The following is a 17,624-nucleotide window of genomic DNA, read 5'->3' as shown; positions in this document are numbered from 1 at the left end:
GGCGTCCCCTTTCTCCATTTGTCCCGTCAATATTGCAGGGGAACCAACCGAGACACGATGTCGCGGACAGAAGTCCAGCAAGCTGATTCCATACATGAGGAAGATCCTCACAACGAACCTCCGAAGAAACAGAAGAGCAGACGCCCCGCAAGTACGCAGCAGCAACACCCTGATCGCGAATCGCAGTTTTGCTGACGAGGATCCTTTTACACAGATACCGCGTTTCGGCAACAGAGGCTGAAGGCATGGCAGTGAGTTTCGCTCAACCTTTTGATAATACCGCTGGAAGTACTAATCTTGCAGGCCTATTCTGACGCCGAAGACCGTCCTCCCCCTCCTCTTCGTCGTGGGCATCATTTTTGCCCCCATCGGCGGGCTTCTTCTATGGGCGAGCGCAAGTGTGAGTGGGAATGAGCATTATAAGATGGACTGTGTGGATACTAAGACAGTCTCAGGTGCAAGAATTGAGGATTGATTACACCGACTGCATCTCGACTGCAGGAAACAACAACTTCACTCAGATCCCCGAATCCAAAGTTCACTCGTCGTTCAAAACATCCAGCAACGCGGTGAGAGCGGAATGGAAGAGATCAACAAACAGGACGACCCCGCCGTGGAGCGTCCCGATCGAAGACACTCCTATTTGTACACTTCAGTTCTCCATTCCCAACGACATCGGTCCTCCAGTTTATTTGTACTATCGCCTCACCAATTTCTATCAAAATCATCGGAGATATGTGAAGTCGCTCGATACGGATCAACTAAAGGGAGATGCTCTCAGCAATCACACGATCAGCAACAGCGCCTGTAATCCGCTCAAACTGAACCACGAAGGCAAGGCCTACTACCCGTGTGGGTTGATTGCCAATTCCATCTTCAATGACACTTTGAATTCTCCAAAACTTGTGAACGCAGCAGGGAATACGCCTGCGCAACCATACGTCATGACCAACCGGAGCATCGCCTGGGGCTCCGATGCATCTCTTTACAAAAAGACAAAATACACCAACGAACAGGTGGCTCCACCTCCTAACTGGATCAAGCGTTATCCGAACTACACCGACGAGCACCCAATCCCGGATTTGTCGCAATACGAAGAGTTCCAAGTCTGGATGAGGACAGCTGGTCTGCCCACGTTCAGTAAACTAGCCCTGCGCAATGACGACGACAAAATGACGGCGGGCATCTACCAGATGGAGATATATGACTGTGAGTGCGCTCCACAGTGGTCTGCATGCCTGAAATCTAATATTTGGCAAAGTCTTCCCAGTTTCAGTGTATGACGGCACCAAGAGCATCCTGATCTCGACGAGGTCGGTGGTGGGTGGCAAGAACTCGTTCTTGGGGATTGCATACGTGGCCATTGGCGGATTATGCATCGTTCTGGGTGCATTGTTTACTCTTGCACATCTGATCAGACCCAGGTAAGACCCTATACCCGTTCTGGGATGTCGAAATTCGCTTACCAGGAAGCAGAAAACTCGGTGACCATACGTATCTATCATGGAACAACGACGCTCCGGCGACTGGAATCCTCGCCACTGGTCGCGAAGTTCGACCTGGAGGGTCTTGAAATCGTTATGACAAGATTGTATGATTCTTCTAACACGGGCGACATAGTGTTTGTTATATCACGGAGCCGGCGTTTACAATGCAATTTGAGACGGGTTATCGGGGCAGGGGCCACTGGTGCAGCTCTATAAAGATCCAGTCAGCCTTGGTCGCTATTCTTTCTTTGCAAACATTCTCTTCGAGCGTCTCTTTCCGATTTCGACGTGGCGTGGCAAAGAATGTCATTGACGGGTATTTGATGCGATTCCTCCCACATTCCACGGCACCCACATGGCAAACTTGCGATGGTGATCTGTGCCTTTGTTTTGCGCTTTATTGTCTTGCTTTCTGCTTTCTGCTTTCTGCTCTTCTTGTTGCATTGCCAAGTACCTTGTTTCTTTCTGTACTATGATTTGTTTCTCTGAGAAATCGTCCCGTTGTTTGGTGTTTTTACTGTTTGTCATCTTGACGATCTTCTGCTCATCCAGTTTAGCCGGGATTCCCAAATACCGGCCAATTCATCGGTCCTGCGGTGTTGCTGCGCCGTCGAAAGATCTTCTCTCCACACATCGATATCTCCAAACACACGAACCCCTCGAGAACGACCTCTGGAACAGTTCTCTCATCGCTGCCCGTCATTCCTCCAGCCATGAACGCCGCCAAAGCCTGGTAGCTCTCTTCACGATTGATACGTACATGCACATCGTATCCGACACAGCCAGCTCATCCTCGTCTTCACCGAACTACATCACCGATACCATGATCCAGAACCAGTTTATCTATCTCGCCCGATCTTACACCAACGCATCTATAGGGTTCCGCTTGGCCGGGGTGACCCGAACGACGAACGACACATGGGCGCGCAATGGGGACGACATTGGAATGAAGTGGGTGCTGCGAGCAGGGACATACTCGAGCCTGAACATCTACTATCAGTCTCTTCTGCAAGCAGGCAGTAACACTCCCGGAGTCCCTGCCGGGAGTACGTTGCTTGGGTTCTGTTCCTTACCTGCGAGTGGAGTGACCTCGACGACTCCCCGAAGCCTGTATCACATCGACGGATGTAATATACTGAGCGGGACCATGCCCGGAGGAAATATGCAGGGGTACAACCTGGGAGGGACCACGGCACACGAGGTGGGCCACTGGAACGGGCTGCTGCACACGTTCAATGGGAATAGTTGTGACGCTTCAGACTGGGGAGATTATGTGGCGGATACGCCGCAAGAGATGACCAGTACGAGTATGTGCCTCTTTTCCCCCCTCGTCCTCAATTTCATATTCTGTGTTATAGCGTTGTTGTTGTCCATGCTCTCCCTGAGGTCCTTGTCTTCGTCTCTCTCCATGACACCAATCAATTTTTACGTGCTCCCCCCCCCCCCTCCTTTGCCATCAAATGAATATCCAGCCCGACTAAGCTCTAACGAACGCCCCTTTTTAGACGGATGTCCGGGTTACAAAGACTCGTGCCCGAACTCGGGCATCTCGTCGAGCGCGTACACCGGCCTGTCCAGCCAAGGGTCGAACCCGTACGGGCCCCAGGGGTTTTCGGGTCTCGACCCGATCCACAATGTACGTTTTGTCGTCGCCGCAAGGTCTTTCTTTCTTTCTACCAGGTACTGGACACTGGATACTATGAGACCGGCTGCTGATCAATGATGAGTGGTTTAGTTTATGGATTACTCGAGTGACGCGTGTTATACGGGGTTTACGCCGGGTCAGGGGGCCAGGATGCTGAATGTGTGGAACATCTATCGAGCTGGGCTGTGACAGCAGGGGCTGTGAGAAGGAGTTTCGAGTTTGGAGGCGAAAAAAGACGCTTGGTCCGTGGGAGGGGGGTTCAGGTGGGCTGATTGATTCTCGAACAGAGTCCTTTGCTTCAGTGTTTGTTGTTTGGATCATTGATGGGATAGATTCGTGGCGATAACACGATGTGTGATGAATGCTATTGATGACTTTGTGGGGAGAGTTTTGACCCTTGGCTGTTGCGGCCTTCAACACGTGAGACGATGGGGGAAAGGTACAAACTACTTGATTCATTCCCGCCCATTTATCTCCCGCAACCGACCACAGGACTGGGAATGCAGGTCTTCCCGTTTGCTCAGACGTGTACTTAAGCCCAGTACCGGCCAGTCAGTACTAAAACTGGGTGACCACTTGAGGGATGGGAGCCGAAAGTAGCGAAGCAACTTGTGATCCTGGTCGTCACAGTGGCCGTCACCAAAAGCTAAACCATTGATAAGCAAAGCATGTGGGAGGCCACCTAGGAGGGGCACCAGCTGTGACTGCAGGGATTTTTGGTTCTGGCTTGGGGTGGGTGGTACAAATACGCTGCTCCAGATGCCCATTTGCACTGATCGTTGCACAATTTGACTCGAAAGCTAAAGAGCTCGTATTGGCCATGTCACATGTCCAGAACCTCTGCCTCTCCCTTCAGCCCATCCCGACGCTTCTCTCGACATCAAACCTACCACACCAACCAGAGATCCGCCCCATGTCTCCAGTGCTTACGTCCATTTGTGTGGAATGCCGTGTCGACCAGCCAATACGAAAACCCTCACGAAGTCGGAGCATCCCTTCTGTTCCACTGGCACGTTATGTTTGGAGCGAACGACCTATCACGCCGATTTCAGAGTCACGCATGTGTCCAAACTTCAAAGCCGCCTGTCAAGATTGCGCTGGTCAGTCCACGCCGACGAGCTCCTCGATCCTAGATGAGGGTTTTCGACTCTGTAGCAATGACGTTGCGTCAGGCGATGGTGTTCTTCAGTCACTGGTATCGCTCCAACTGAAAGCGGACTTCAGGCATATGATGGCAGCCGTCATTCTGCGTTGTGAAGTCTGCGAGGGTGTAGGAAGGTGGTAACCTCAGACTGAACGTGGCAATCAATAATTGGCTTAGCACTCATTTGTCTGATGTTGATGCTGGGTTCCTGTGTTTGCAAATATGGAAGGCATCCGGATTCTCATTTTGGTTCCCTCTCGCACCACCTGATTTTGAATTTCTGATTGAGATGAATGTTATGGCCACTACTACTCTTCTAGAATATCTCACTCTTCCCAATCCGGTCCTAGATTGTTTACATTCGTCTACGGGATCGAATACGACTAATCCCAGCTGGGATAAATTGTCGGGGCTTGAAGACTGGGCTGAATTTAACTACAGCACGTTGATGCACTCGTACGGAGACATCTTACACCGAAACTTTCCATCCATGGCAGAAACCAGTCCATCTTTGACCGAACTAGACAGGATGATCTTTACTGAGAGAACATTCGAGAGCGTGCTGGAGCGGGCCATTATGCCTCAAGTTTCTTCTGCTTTGCGTCTTGCATGGCCAATTCACTACTCAAACGATGATCTGAAGGACGTCGTCGAGATCGGAAAGGGAGACAAAGCTCGGAAAGGGATCTATGAAGATGATCGATACTACCCCGACTGGGCTGGTATTCGAGAAGGAGTTGTAACGCAGTTTGGATACAGAAATCTCTGTCCTGGAGAGACCAAACTCGAATCAAAGTGGAATAGCTCGAGAAAGGATTTCGACTATGCGGAACCATTTAAACAGATTCAAACCTATTGTGGACGTCAGTGGAATACCCGATATGGGTACATCATCACAACAAAAGAACTTGTTGTTGTCAAAGTCTCGAGAGAAACGATAGGGCCTGGTCTTGCTTCTACGAGAAGCGTTCGAACGGTAACGCAGCAGGCGAGATATGACAATTCTCACTCGCGAACGATTTCCATCGAAACTGTCAGTTCAGGAGTTCAGGCAATGTCTCTCGATACAGGATCGGTTTACGATGAAGTTGGTAGTCTCAATATCGAGTATGGGCCGCTCCAGTTTAAAAGCATTCCGTGGGATGCCACTGGGAATTCGAAAATGACAGTGAAATTGGCATTATGGTGGCTACATATGGAGACCGGCAAGGGATTATCTGTCACGAATTATCCGTCCCCAAGCATTGCAGGTACCAAATTAGGTAGCCGAGGGAAAGGAAAAGGTGTCGAAAGGGGGCAATCTTCTGGATCAGCTTGACACCACGTGAATACATAATGAATAGCATCCTCGTAGAACTGTTCAAACTCGAAAGGCGACCATTCTGGACATGGTTCAGTCAATGCACTCGAGAGATCAACAATTTTCGACCCTCGATAGTTTTCGACTCGAGTATCCTTCGGGTGTATTCTCGCTTCTCGGGGAATCCGAAAGTTCGTAAAAATTGTTTCAAGGTGAGAAGCTGTCGTCGCCATCGGTAGATATTCTTTTACAATAGCCCACCGGCTTAGGCCGCGAGGATCGAAGACGTCTCCGACGACACCGATTTGTTGATTGGACAACTTCATCCATCCATAGCACCTACAACTCCATGTACCATTCTCGCCAAGCGCGTCGAGTCGTGCGAATGCTTGGCTTTCTTTGGCAAGTGGTGACATGTAAACAGCGTGCTCGAATGGGTAGATGACAGGACCGACTTGTTTCCAGCTCTTGAACTGAAGTGAAAGTTAGAAACACTCACGCAAGGGAAGATGCTATACAGACCACTTTGAGAGCATATAAAACGCCTTTAATCTCTACTAGAACCACTACGCCATGGTTCCCGCAGCCGAGACGACGGGGATTTCGCAAATTCTCTTGGCTATGAATGAAGCGCCGTAACTGGTCTCCCGTCGTCGGGCTCGAATGGTTCTGCGGCTGCTGCGAAAGGAACTTGCCCACAATGTCATCGCCCATCAGTTCTGCGTCGTTGTTTACCCAGGTCGCGCGTCCGGCCATGACGTAATCGAGCTTTTCTTTAGATGTCAAATTGTACGGTGACAAGTGTTGGTGCAAGGTGAGGTGCACGATGGGTTCTCTCAAGAGAATAGGAGACGGGAGAGCGTGAAGGTGCCAACCTAGGTAGGCGCGTGTAATATCTGCGCGTCAAGGGCACAGTTGCACAACCAGTTGGGTGCCAGCTAAGGGAAGGTGAAGCGAGAGCCACAGTGAATAGCGACACGTGATGCTATTTCCAGCGAGCCTTGTGGAAAAATAAGTGGCACAGCGAAGTAATGACCAGAATACCCTTAATTTATTTTGTCTTTTACTCAAAGATTTAGGTATGAAACTGTAGATTTTATTCTCTATCTATAATTACGAGCTTATAAGCTACATGATTGTAGTAATATTTAGTAATAATCCCTGAGAAAGGGTGGTAGAAAATTCCCATAAATTCAACATTTTTCCCCGGTTCAACTGAGAATTCTCTTGCCAAGTTCGATTATCATCTTGAGCGTCATCAAGGGAAATTGGATGGCCATTTTCTTCAGCTCTCTCCTTACGGCATCGGTGGACTCTTTCGGCTGCTGTGAGGTTTCTTTGATATATATATATATATATATATAACCGTCGCTCACCCTTTGTGCCAGAGGAACAGCGGCGACGACATCCGACCTCACCACTGACCCAGGAGGTCACCCAACTAATACCAAGTTGGGAGACCACTTGGGAATCCTGGCTGTCGATTGTTTTTGCTTTTCCTGGGATTTTCCTATTCGGTTTCACCCGAGTACGGTGTTAGAGCCTGTTGAGTACTCGTCTTGTATAGATAGCTATACTTATCATGCGGGTGATGGAAAGACATAACGACGTGGTGACTTGTAACGGCGTCAAGGTAGAACAACACTCCTGTATCCAAAGGTAGGGGTCGGAGTATAACTGATATCGACTACGGGCCGTTCCTTGTGAAGGGACGGTCCGTCTGTTATAGTTATGTCGCCAGGGGCGGCTCTCTGCGACAACGACTCAACGTGTAAGGAAGAGGAGGGTAGTTTCTCCGGTCCACTTCGGCCTCCAAAGCCTTCTTGAAGCTTCCCCTCTTTTGGCTGCCGTGTCCTTGGCAGCACCGTTCCTGTTCCGACCCGCCTCGACCACCATAGTCGTGGTGGTATCTGGCCATGCGTTCTCTGAGACGTCAAAAGCGGCGGCGCCCCTAGCCCGCGACTATACCCGAAACGGCTGGACCACCTAAACCGGAGGCGGATTTCCCGGTAATAACGACTTTATAAAACAAAAGAGAGGTATGGTTGAGTGATTGATTGATTGATTGGCTACCAATGCCAAAGATATACCTCGTACATATCAACATTCCCCCAAATTTTTTCCTTCTCTACTCGGTAGTTTGTATTTCTACATTAAACCCTCCTGTCTAGGTATACACTTTTTGTCTGGTTTCTGACCCTTTACATCGACATGAGAAAAGAGAGAGGCAAAACCGGGATATTGACGACAATAGCCCGTAAACACAATACTGCTCGGGGCTCATCTACATATTCCAGCAGCTTACCCCGCCATTCTGTACACACACATCTATCTATCCATCCACCCGACTTTCTCACGACCATTCCAAGGAATCAATCACATTAGTCTCGTCTCATCCTCTCTCCGACAGCTTCATTGCCGACACATTCACCAAATGTCGACGACGCAGCGACCACAACCGGACACCGCACCCGCGGCGTCGACCCAGTACGACCAGATCGGCCAGTCGTACGAGTCGATGAAGAAGATCCCCGGCGCGGTGCTCGAGCGCAACAATCTCCGCGACACCGTCGTGCCGTACCTCAACCCGAACCCGCCAGACGACAAGAGCCATGGCGGCGGCAGTGGCGGCGTCTCGGTGCTCGACCTCGCGTGCGGCACGGGCTACTACTCGCGGCTCCTCCTCGAATGGGCGTCCCCGCGCCGCGTCGTCGGCGTCGACATCTCGCCGACCATGGTGGAGGCCGCGGAGCGCTCCGCGGCCGAGCTGGATGCGTTTCGAGACGGCCGGTTGAAGTTTGTGGTGGGCGACGCGACGAAGCCGCTGCCCTTGGCTCTCCTCTCAGCAGATGACGGTGACGATGACAGTAGAGGCAGTGCTGGAAGTGGAGATAGCGGAGGTTCATTCGACATCGTACTGGGCGCGTGGCTCCTCAACTACGCCTCCTCGACCGCGGACATGGCGAGCATGTTCGCCAACATCGCCGCGGCGCTGCGACCGGGCGGACGATTCGTGGGGATCACACCGCACCCAGCTGCGGACCTGGACGCGTTTGCAGCCGCGCACGCCACGCCCGCCGCGCAGGCGACCATGCGCCGCTTCGGCGTCTCGGTCGCGTACCTCTCCCCGCCGCTCGCCTCGGGTGAGGGCTACCACACGCGGATCACCGCGCACGTCCAACCCGTCGACATCTCGTTCGACAACTTCCACCTCCGCCGCGAGGTGTACGAGGACGCCGCGCGCCGGGCCGGCATGCGCGGCCCCATCACATGGCGTACAGTCCGTCTCCCCAAAACCGACGACGAGAGTCGCGCCGACTACGGCGTCGGCTTCGACTACTGGGACGGGTGTGAGGAGAGGCCGCATTTCGGGATCCTCGTGGTGGAGAAGTGATTCCGGACTCGAAAGATATACATATCTGGGAGATCTCTGGGGATATCCACGGACTGACAAAAAGGGCAGAGCGGAATCCCTATAACGTACTTGCAATGCTAAAGGGGGAAAGGGACAAAAAGGACAGAACAGGACAGGACATGATAGGACATGCTCAGCTCAACACCACTGAGCAAAAAAAAATGCCTGGAAGGGTATATCAAAATGATTCTTCTTTTGATACCAAGACCAGGCCATGCTATGACGCTGTCTGGTTCAAAGCTGATATCCAGCTCGCTTAGACCTCCACCCAACGCCAGATTCCAGCAGCACCTTTTAATCATCATCGACCCTCGCCCGCTTCCTCTGCCGTTCTCTTTCGTCCCGATCCCTATCTTCAGCTTGCTCGAGCCCATACCTCTTCTTCCCTTCTCCACCAGCCCTGGCGGACGCCTCTCCGATGAGACTGTCAATCCCAAAAGGATCGTCCTTGTCCTTCTCGAATTGGACAGGCCCGGCCTCTCGCTCCGCCACATCGGCCCCCTTGAATCCTTCCTTGGCTTTGCCCAAGACCTCAAACCTGTTAGATTTTGAAATTTTGCCCATTGCGCTCTCCGCCGCTTCTTCCCCATATTCTTCGTCGTCCTGGTTGCCCGCTGACGGACGATATATGCTGTTGATCGCATCGTGCGCTGCGAAGAGGGGTTTATCGTAGTGTTGATCCTCATTAAATCCCGAATCAAACCCAGAGGTCTGGTTGAACAACCGAGAATCGTACATCGTCTCCTGGTTCTGCGTCGGCTTCGCCAATCCCAGCGCAACTTTTTCGGAGATGTCTCGATTCTGTTCTCTCGCCATCATCTGGATTCTCTTTTCGGCGCCCATCCTCGACTGGCGGAGTTGTCGTTCATTTTCCTGCCTACGTTCTCGTCGAGCCCGTTCTCTTTCTCTCGCCGCCTCGTCTTCGCTATCACTCCGAGAATCATAAGAGGAGCCCGAGTAAGAGCGTGACCGTGACCGCTTCGTGTGTGTCTCTGTGGCACGCTGTCTCTCCTCCCTCGCCTTCTTCGCCATTTCTCGCAAGTGCTCTTCTTTAGCGAGCTTCTCCTTCTCCGCTAGCTTCTGCTGCATTTGCGCGCGGAGCCGGACTTCTTCTCTTGCGTGTCGGTCGGCTGTAAAGAGGGCTTCCGCGAACTGGGCGAATTTGTCGTTAATCGTCACGTCTTGTAGTCCTCGACCATCTGCCGCTAATCGCTTGTCCAAGGGAACCGTATAACCTTTGGGATTCTTCCAGTTGGAGATCGGAGGCGGAATTTTCCACGCTTCCTGGTCTTCTGCGGTTAGTTTCCGTGGGGGCGAGTGCATGACTGGTGGCGGAGGAGAAGGAGGGCCTCGAGGGATCTTCTTGTGCTTGAACTTCGGAGGCTCCATAGGATCCTCCTGCTTCTTGACAATTTTGAATATGCGGTCGTTCTTCTTGGAATTGTCCCCCATCTGATTCGCAGGCGTGTATCGCACGTAAGTCGGCTCTTCCCGATTCACACCCTTCACGTTCTTGGGCTTCTGTGCCGCCACAGCCCCAGACACCAACTTCTCCAACGCAAGTTTCGTCCGTTCAGCCGTGGCTTGCGCCTCCTCCGCAGATGGCCTGTCGAGGCTCAAGTCGCCCGCGTCAGCGCGCTGTCTCAGCGGGATCAAGTCCTTGAAACTGGAATGTATGATCCGGCCTTCGCTGTGGCCCTGTCTCGCGATGGCATCGTATTTCACTTTTCCTTCGGCGTCGACTTGGATGGCAAGCGCATTCGAGGTGGACGCCGTCCCCTTTCGGCCCATGTCAAGCGGATACTGCGCCACGGGGATTTCGGGAAATGCACCGCCGTCGCCAAAGTCTTCTGCGGAGCGGGGTCGCCATCCGGATCGCTGACCGTAAGGAGGTGGTCCAGAACGCTGACGAGAGAAGTAACGTGTCAGTATGTCGGGTGAGAGACCAGAGCTCAGGGTAAGGTTGGTACTGACCTTTAGAACAATCTGGGATTCATCAATCACGCCGGGTCCCACGATCCGCGGTCCTCTCGGCTGTGCGTGGATCGGCACCTCTTCATGTTCCCCCGTGTATTTGGGTTTTGGCAATGAGGCGAACAGACCAGTCGCCATGATTGTGGAGGGTTAGTAGGGCGTGAGGAAATGGAGGACTAGGTAGACACTTGGGTTGAAGGTGGAAAGTGGAAAGTTGCAAAATGGGCGAAGTCCCCATAATGCGGGGAGTGGCACTTTGTGGTTCACCGTACAGTCCATCTACGGTGAATCCTTTGATGGCAGAATAGCAGTTGACGTCTTCCGGATCTCCAATCATCTCCAAATACAATTTGTATTTCTCAGCCAAAGTTCAACCCGCAAAGCTCTCTCAGAGAACAGCTTCTACATTACAGAGTCTGCCAGTCAAGATGGGTTGGTTTTCCTCGTCTTCTTCGCCTACGCCCGCGCAGCCTGCTGCAGGTATGTTGATCTGCCCCATGCCCGCTCGGGCAGAGGACTATAGGAACCTCTCAAACTAATATATTCTTCCATTGCAGTCACGCAACCTTCGACGCCCGACAACCTCGCCCGCGATGTTAAAACGGCGTCGGCAGGAGAGAAGACGGAGAAAGTAAAGGTACGAAAACACCCAGCACCGCGCTTCCCACAACGGCTCCCTCCCAGCGCATTTGTCTGCTCTGCGCCGCGAGAGCAGTTGTCCCTCATTCGCCACTGCGTGCGACGTACACACATACATACACCCACCTGCCCGCCCACGGAATGATGAATCGTCTGCTAACGCCTCTATGACTCATCCAGCCATGCTGCGTGTGCAAGGACGAGAAATCGCGGCGTGACGAGTGCATGCTCTTCTCCCGCGCCGACGACCCACAAGAGGACTGCAAGAGTCTGGTCATGCAATACAAGGACTGCATGGCCGGGTATGGGTTCAAGATATAAAAAGAAAGCACCCTACAAAAAAAGGCGGCGCCGTGGCGGCAGATCGAGCTCCTGGACGTCCAATCTCAGACTTGCTTTCGAGCGGATGTTGTGTTCTTCACCCGACAGGGACCGCCAGCCTAAACACGGGTTTTGTTTGAGGGGTGTACAGTATTCTCGGGAGGTGTACAGACACGAGCATTGGGAGGGGCGGGCGCATCGCATTACATCGCATTGCTAGGTATGGCGCAGCATGCAATTGCTCGGAGTCTGGGATATATACAACTTTTTCAGGGCTTTGCCCCTTTGCGAAACGAAGCATAGTCGACGCACGCCATACTACAAGTCGCCCTCCGCACGATCACACACACCACTACATGAATTGATGGGATTCGATGGCATATGGGTGGTGGGTATCATTGTCTTCTGAGAGATGGTATCTCTTCATGTTCATGTTCCCAGCATAGATAGATCTCTGCTCCCGCAAATACATATTTGGAAAAGTACTCCCCATCCAATAGCGGTGCTCCCATGTCCACCGTACCTACGAACGAATAATATGAACACTGCTCCTGGATCACCGCGTCCCGGACGTCTAGACATGGTGCTTCTGTACCACTCACTCTCTCCCCGTTTGCACAAATGTCAAAGTAGGTGTATACTCCGAATACATGCATACGTACATATATGCGTTCGTCCATATTTGATGTTTGCCCCTTGGTTGCCCCTGTAATCAATCACAAAGACGCCAGCAGACTCTGCATGCCCACCTCGAGATAATCATCCCGCTTGAGCAGATACGGTCTGAGATTCTCCTTGCCCAGATTTCCCAGGACGGGCCCCCTTAGTCTCTCCTTCAACGCGTCGGGATGCAGCACAAACACGCTAGCAAGCTCACTGAGCACTTCAAGACTGTTCTTGAAGGACGCTCCTCCGCTGACTGCATCGGCGTCGATGGTGGCGCTCTCGCCGCTGGCGCCGCCGCCAAGTTCCCAAGACCGCAGAAGCTGGACGTAGCGGGACATGTCTCTCGCAAGCATCACGCCGCCAATCCTATTGACTTGATACTTGGTGAAGTGCTGGAGGAGCTGACTGCGGAATCCCACTGCAACTTCCATGAGCAACACACTGAGATTCGCGCCGTCGAAGCTTTGCACTGCAGTCTCGTGGAACGAGCCCAAAAATCTACACACGCTTTCACAGGTTGACGTTTGAGGTTGTTCCAAGCTCGGCGCTTCCGTCTCCTGCCGGGGTCGGAAATCCACACGATTCTGGTTGGACAGCAATCGTGACGTCCAGTTAAGCACGCCATCAACGGTGGCTTGTTCAATGTTATTGATTTGATCCTCGATGCGTATCGTCGCTGTCCGGGCAGCTTTCTCCATCTCTCGCCGCGTCGTCAATGACGAGCTAGCCAAGGGGATAAGAAGAGTGTTGATGCAGGACTGCACTAGGTGCGCAATGTGCACTGCGGTGCGAAGGTTGGAGAGATAAGAGAGGTCGGGCTCCCGTCGTGTATTTTCAAAGGAGGAGGCGAGGTCCGCACAGGCTTCGAGAGACACTTCGACGTAGGATTCCAACAAGTTTTTCAAGACGAGGTTGAGGAGAGCAGCGACATCCTTTGGCGTTTCTGAACCGCCCCCTAGTTCAAGGCCCCGCCTAACACCTTCGGCGAGCCACTTGAGCATCCTTTTGGCGAATGCGACATTCAACCGCCCGTCTTCCTCGTCGAGCTCCATATTTGGTTGTACCTTGTCGTCGCCACCCGTGCTCTGAAGACCTGCGACACTCAACAAGATCCTCTTTTGCGTAGGCGACATCTTCTCCAAATCCAGGCTTTTAACGTACGCGTCGGTGGCTTCTCTAGCGGATGCAAGAAGTTCCTGGCCCCGATTGCGGATTGCTGCGAGGTATGTCTTTGGTTCTTTCTGGCGCCGAGAGTGGAAGAGTTCGAACTTGAATAGAAGAGACTTATAGAGCTCTTGAAGGTTGTGTTTTTCCTTGTCGATGTATGCTGAACCGCCAAAGTATGGGGTGAAAAGTTCATCAAGTTGCTGGTCGAGTAGTTGACTCGTCTGCGAAGTCGCCGGGTCAGGATGCTCTGTCAACCCATGTGCCTTCAAATCTTCGACAAGGACGCCGATGTAGCTTCTCGCGGCTTGAAGCGATCTCAGATAAGCAAGCGTGGATTCGGACTCGGCCTTCTCCAGCACCAACTCTAGCCTTTGCTGTATAGACTGCTGGAACACTCTCTGAACGAATTTGCCCAGCACTTGTTCCGGGTAGGGAAATGCTCTCTTGATGATCCCCGACTCTTCCTGAACCACGACCTTGACTTCGTCGATCAACGACTGCAAGCCAGGTTCAACGCCCGGTAAATCGGCGTCTGGATCCGAGAGTCGAATCCAGGTCTCTTGGTCCCCGCCAATCTCCTCGGTCATGAGATTACTCCGATCGATGAAGAACTGGTGCTGGTTGACAAAGGCCGCTTGCACGGACGCGCCGCCATTAAAGTCCTGCAACACGATCGCACAGTTCTTCATCTCCTCAAAGTTTTTCCGTCGATAAAAGTCGTCAAACAACTTGAGCATGTCGTTCTCGAGCGTCTCGATGAATTTCTCAATGACTTCTCTGGTGTTGAAACTCCGGCTCCCCGTCACGCCGTTCGTGATGCCGACCTGCTTGGTCGTCGATACGCCATTGGGCTGGCCATGACTTTTCGGGTCGAGTCGTTGGCTGATCCTCAGTAGCTGGCGGGCAATGTTGGCCGACCTGATCTTCCCTTCTCCGGTGCCCGATCTCCTTAGATTCTCCAACAGGGTGACCTCCCCTCGGTTACTGACCTCGTCCCAGCATTCAATCAAGAAGTGCGCGTCCAGGGCCTTCCTCCTCTGTCGGTCCAGCTCTTCGATCCTCCGCCCAGTGTCCACCGCGACATTCCCGCCCCATTTCTCCCCTCGGTCGCTCTTCAAAGACGTGTCTAGCTTCTGAAAGCTCTCAATCGTCGAGTTGAGCTTCCTGCCCAGTGTCTCGGTGTTGCCCGCATGCTGCGCCTCAGCTCTTCTCACGGCGGCGGACAATTCATTCTCTCGCTGTTCGAGCTCACCGGACAGTTCATCGAGGCGGCGCGAGGCCTGTTCGAATGCGCGGATCAAGGGTTTGGGGTCGAAGGGCGCGTTGGTGGTCCCGTGCGAACGGCGATGCGCGGACTGCACACTCTCGGTCAAGGATTCGATGAAGTCTTTGGCTATGAAGTCGCGACTGGAGAAGTCCTCGAGGTTGAATACAGGCCCTTTAGGGAAGATGGTGCGGCTAGTGGGTTGCTCGGAGGGGTGAGATGACCCGTGATATTGCTGGGGGTCCATGGTCTTTGTCACTTGGGGACAGTCATGGTGCGGCCGGATGAGAGGTCACGGTTCAAGAGTTGTGGAATAGCAAGGACTAGCTGCGTCCCGACTTGGGACATATGTTTGTACAGTACAGTAAGTAAGTGAAACTTGGTTTGACGCTGAGCAGTCGAGAGGCTGGACTGCGGAGATGTTGGAGCAACACCACGTTTCGCTGTGTTCGCAGAAAGATTCCTCCGACTCCGACGTCAGCCTTGTCCACCTTCTTTTCTATCTTTGAAACCATAAATTCACATTGTCGCAAGACACATATGTGCAGGAGAACCCAAGCTATGGTTTAGACCATAAGGATGGTAATGGACTTTTTTGGGTATAAACATATTTCTTGAAGGAATCCTCCCCTCCCTTCTCCCGTGGTGGGAAGGTGTTCGTTGATGTGATGGATCAAGCGAACTGTCGCCCTTCACCAGAGCGCTGGCTTCTACCTGATCGACCACTCCAAACTTTTGATTGTCAAGAAGCTCTCTCTTGTCTTATTTTATGCCATAACACGTGGCTCATCTAATCATTGCTAATTCTTTGATCGTTTGAGACACATCCTCTCCCCAAGGTAGTGCACAGGCAGTATCTTTCATAGCATTGTTCGTTGTTTCTTGGTATCGCTCCCCCAGGGTCTGCAAGATTGCAAGCATCGTATCCAACCAGAAGTATTTCTTACATCAAGATCGTGCCATAAGATCGAGAGGTGGAACGTTTACAGCCCGCCACGAAAACATATGCCTCTCACCTTTTGTACGCGTGTTGTTACATGGTCATCTTGACATCCTCGACGTCCCTCCCACCATCACTCGGTGCGAGCGTTTCGCTTCTTACCGTTTCACTCCTTGCGCTGCCCTCGCGGTTGTCTGTCTCCATCTTCTCGTCCACGAGTGACTGTTGCGAAGGTTGCTGGGGCTGTCGATCGACTCTTTTTCCCAACTTCTCACACCAACCTTCTGCACTGACAAGAGTATCGTTGACCACTCGACTGACCTGGGTCATCATGTCCAATCCCTCTTGGGCCAGAACCATGACTCTCCTTCCACTCTTGACCGCTTCAGAGCTCTCAGGCCCGGTCTCACTAGATGAGTCTTCCTCCCCGTCTGCTCGGCTGGCTAGATTGAAACGTTGGGGTAGACTGACCAAATGTCTATGCACCAGATCTCGGGCATTCTGGGGTAAGGCACCACCCGCGTAATTGGAGACAATCCCCACGACATGCTTGAGGGTTTGGAGGACGTCGGCTCTTAACGCGGCGATACGGGCAGACAGAGCAGCTTGTCTTCTCTCTTCGTGGGTTTGAGTCATGTTTGCGACAGACATCGTGGGGGGCTGTTCACCCGGAGTGACACCTTCATCCCACCGCTCAAGCAGGTTTTTGAGATTCTGGATGGCTTCTCCAAGCCGGCCGTTAGCCCAACGGAGCCAGCTGAGACAGTACCGCAGACTTCGAATCGATTCGTCGCTCATGGCAATGCCTAGACCGCTGGTAGAGACCATTAGTTGTTGACGCCAACCTGGTGGCGGTTGGCGATCGTCACGGCTTTTGAGAAGGACTTGCTGTTCAACATAGGGTGGTGAGCGATCGCCAGCGTTGTAGGCTGGTAGAGAATCCGAGTAACCAGTCTCGGAGGTTGGTCGGTTGGTCCCGTCGGGGGAAATATCTGAATACCCCTTCTCAATGTCGGAGGGTTTATTTGGCGATCTCCCATCGCGCTTGGGTTGCAAGGCCCAGCGCAAACCACCTTCCACACCCGATATTCTGGCGACGGTCCCTGCGATAGGCAAGCCAACATTCCGCTCAGTCCACTCTGCGCCTGGTATATAAGATTGCGTAGTCTTATAAGCGGACAAGGAGCCGTTGATGAGAGGGCGGGTCCAAGGATACTGGCTCGTAAACAGTCTTAGGAGGGGTTCCGGTTGGTCAGAGTCGAAGCTGGTTTGAGACTGGACAAGCGTAGGAGGTTGTTGCGGCTGAGATTGCCTCGGCGAGTGGTATTCTGATACGGCGCATATTAGATTAGGGTATAAGGGACTTTTCGGGGGACATCTTACTCTGAGAGAGATTATTCAGGGTCTCGGCAGCCTCCATGTCCTCGATGGACATGCCAGAGAGCACACTGCCTGCCCTCGTGGATCGGTCGTCAGATCGCATCATGTCGATGTCGATAGAGGCGGGTTTATGAGAGTCAGCAGACGAACGGTGGGCGGAAAGCGGAGGTGAGAACGGAGGAGGAACGGCGTAAGGTGGATTTGGCGATTGTGAGTCCATTGCGCGCGGAGGAAAAGTGAGGCGAGTTGAATGCGGTTTGTAGCAGTCGGCGGTCGGCAAAT

The 17,624-nt window shown here is 52.6% G+C and overlaps 5 protein-coding genes across 5 annotated transcripts; 2 read left to right on the top strand and 3 right to left on the bottom strand.

The window, feature by feature from the left end:
* Positions 1-57: 57 nt before the first annotated feature.
* AYO20_02715 (hypothetical protein) lies at positions 58-5,594 on the top strand (the record flags this gene model as incomplete). Its single annotated transcript, XM_022641019.1, has 8 exons — positions 58-151; positions 215-251; positions 304-400; positions 456-1,209; positions 1,262-1,424; positions 2,040-2,794; positions 2,993-3,123; positions 4,407-5,594. 8 exons carry the CDS (start codon positions 58-60, stop codon positions 5,592-5,594), a joined length of 3,219 nt encoding a protein of 1,072 aa, XP_022502894.1.
* Positions 5,595-8,010: 2,416 nt separating this feature from the next.
* On the top strand, positions 8,011-8,970 carry AYO20_02714 (hypothetical protein; the record flags this gene model as incomplete). Its single annotated transcript, XM_022641018.1, has 1 exon — positions 8,011-8,970. The coding sequence occupies one exon, from the start codon at positions 8,011-8,013 to the stop codon at positions 8,968-8,970; it is 960 nt and encodes a 319-aa protein (XP_022502893.1).
* A 315-nt stretch (positions 8,971-9,285) lies between these two features.
* Positions 9,286-11,103, bottom strand: AYO20_02713 (pre-mRNA-processing protein 45; the record flags this gene model as incomplete). Its single annotated transcript, XM_022641017.1, has 1 exon — positions 9,286-11,103. One exon carries the CDS (start codon positions 11,101-11,103, stop codon positions 9,286-9,288), a length of 1,818 nt encoding a protein of 605 aa, XP_022502892.1.
* A 1,538-nt stretch (positions 11,104-12,641) lies between these two features.
* On the bottom strand, positions 12,642-15,269 carry AYO20_02712 (hypothetical protein; the record flags this gene model as incomplete). The annotated part of the gene is made up of 1 exon (XM_022641016.1): positions 12,642-15,269. One exon carries the CDS (start codon positions 15,267-15,269, stop codon positions 12,642-12,644), a length of 2,628 nt encoding a protein of 875 aa, XP_022502891.1.
* Positions 15,270-16,055: 786 nt separating this feature from the next.
* AYO20_02711 (hypothetical protein) lies at positions 16,056-17,562 on the bottom strand (the record flags this gene model as incomplete). The annotated part of the gene is made up of 2 exons (XM_022641015.1): positions 16,056-17,290; positions 17,346-17,562. The coding sequence occupies 2 exons, from the start codon at positions 17,560-17,562 to the stop codon at positions 16,056-16,058; spliced, it is 1,452 nt and encodes a 483-aa protein (XP_022502890.1).
* Between the last annotated feature and the right edge of the window lie 62 nt (positions 17,563-17,624).

The sequence above is a fragment of the Fonsecaea nubica genome, assembly GCF_001646965.1.
Source record: "Fonsecaea nubica strain CBS 269.64 chromosome Unknown Scaff12, whole genome shotgun sequence".
Lineage (NCBI taxonomy): Eukaryota > Fungi > Ascomycota > Eurotiomycetes > Chaetothyriales > Herpotrichiellaceae > Fonsecaea > Fonsecaea nubica.
Note: the sequence above shows the minus strand (reverse complement) of the source record. Positions and strands in the feature narration are given on the sequence as shown.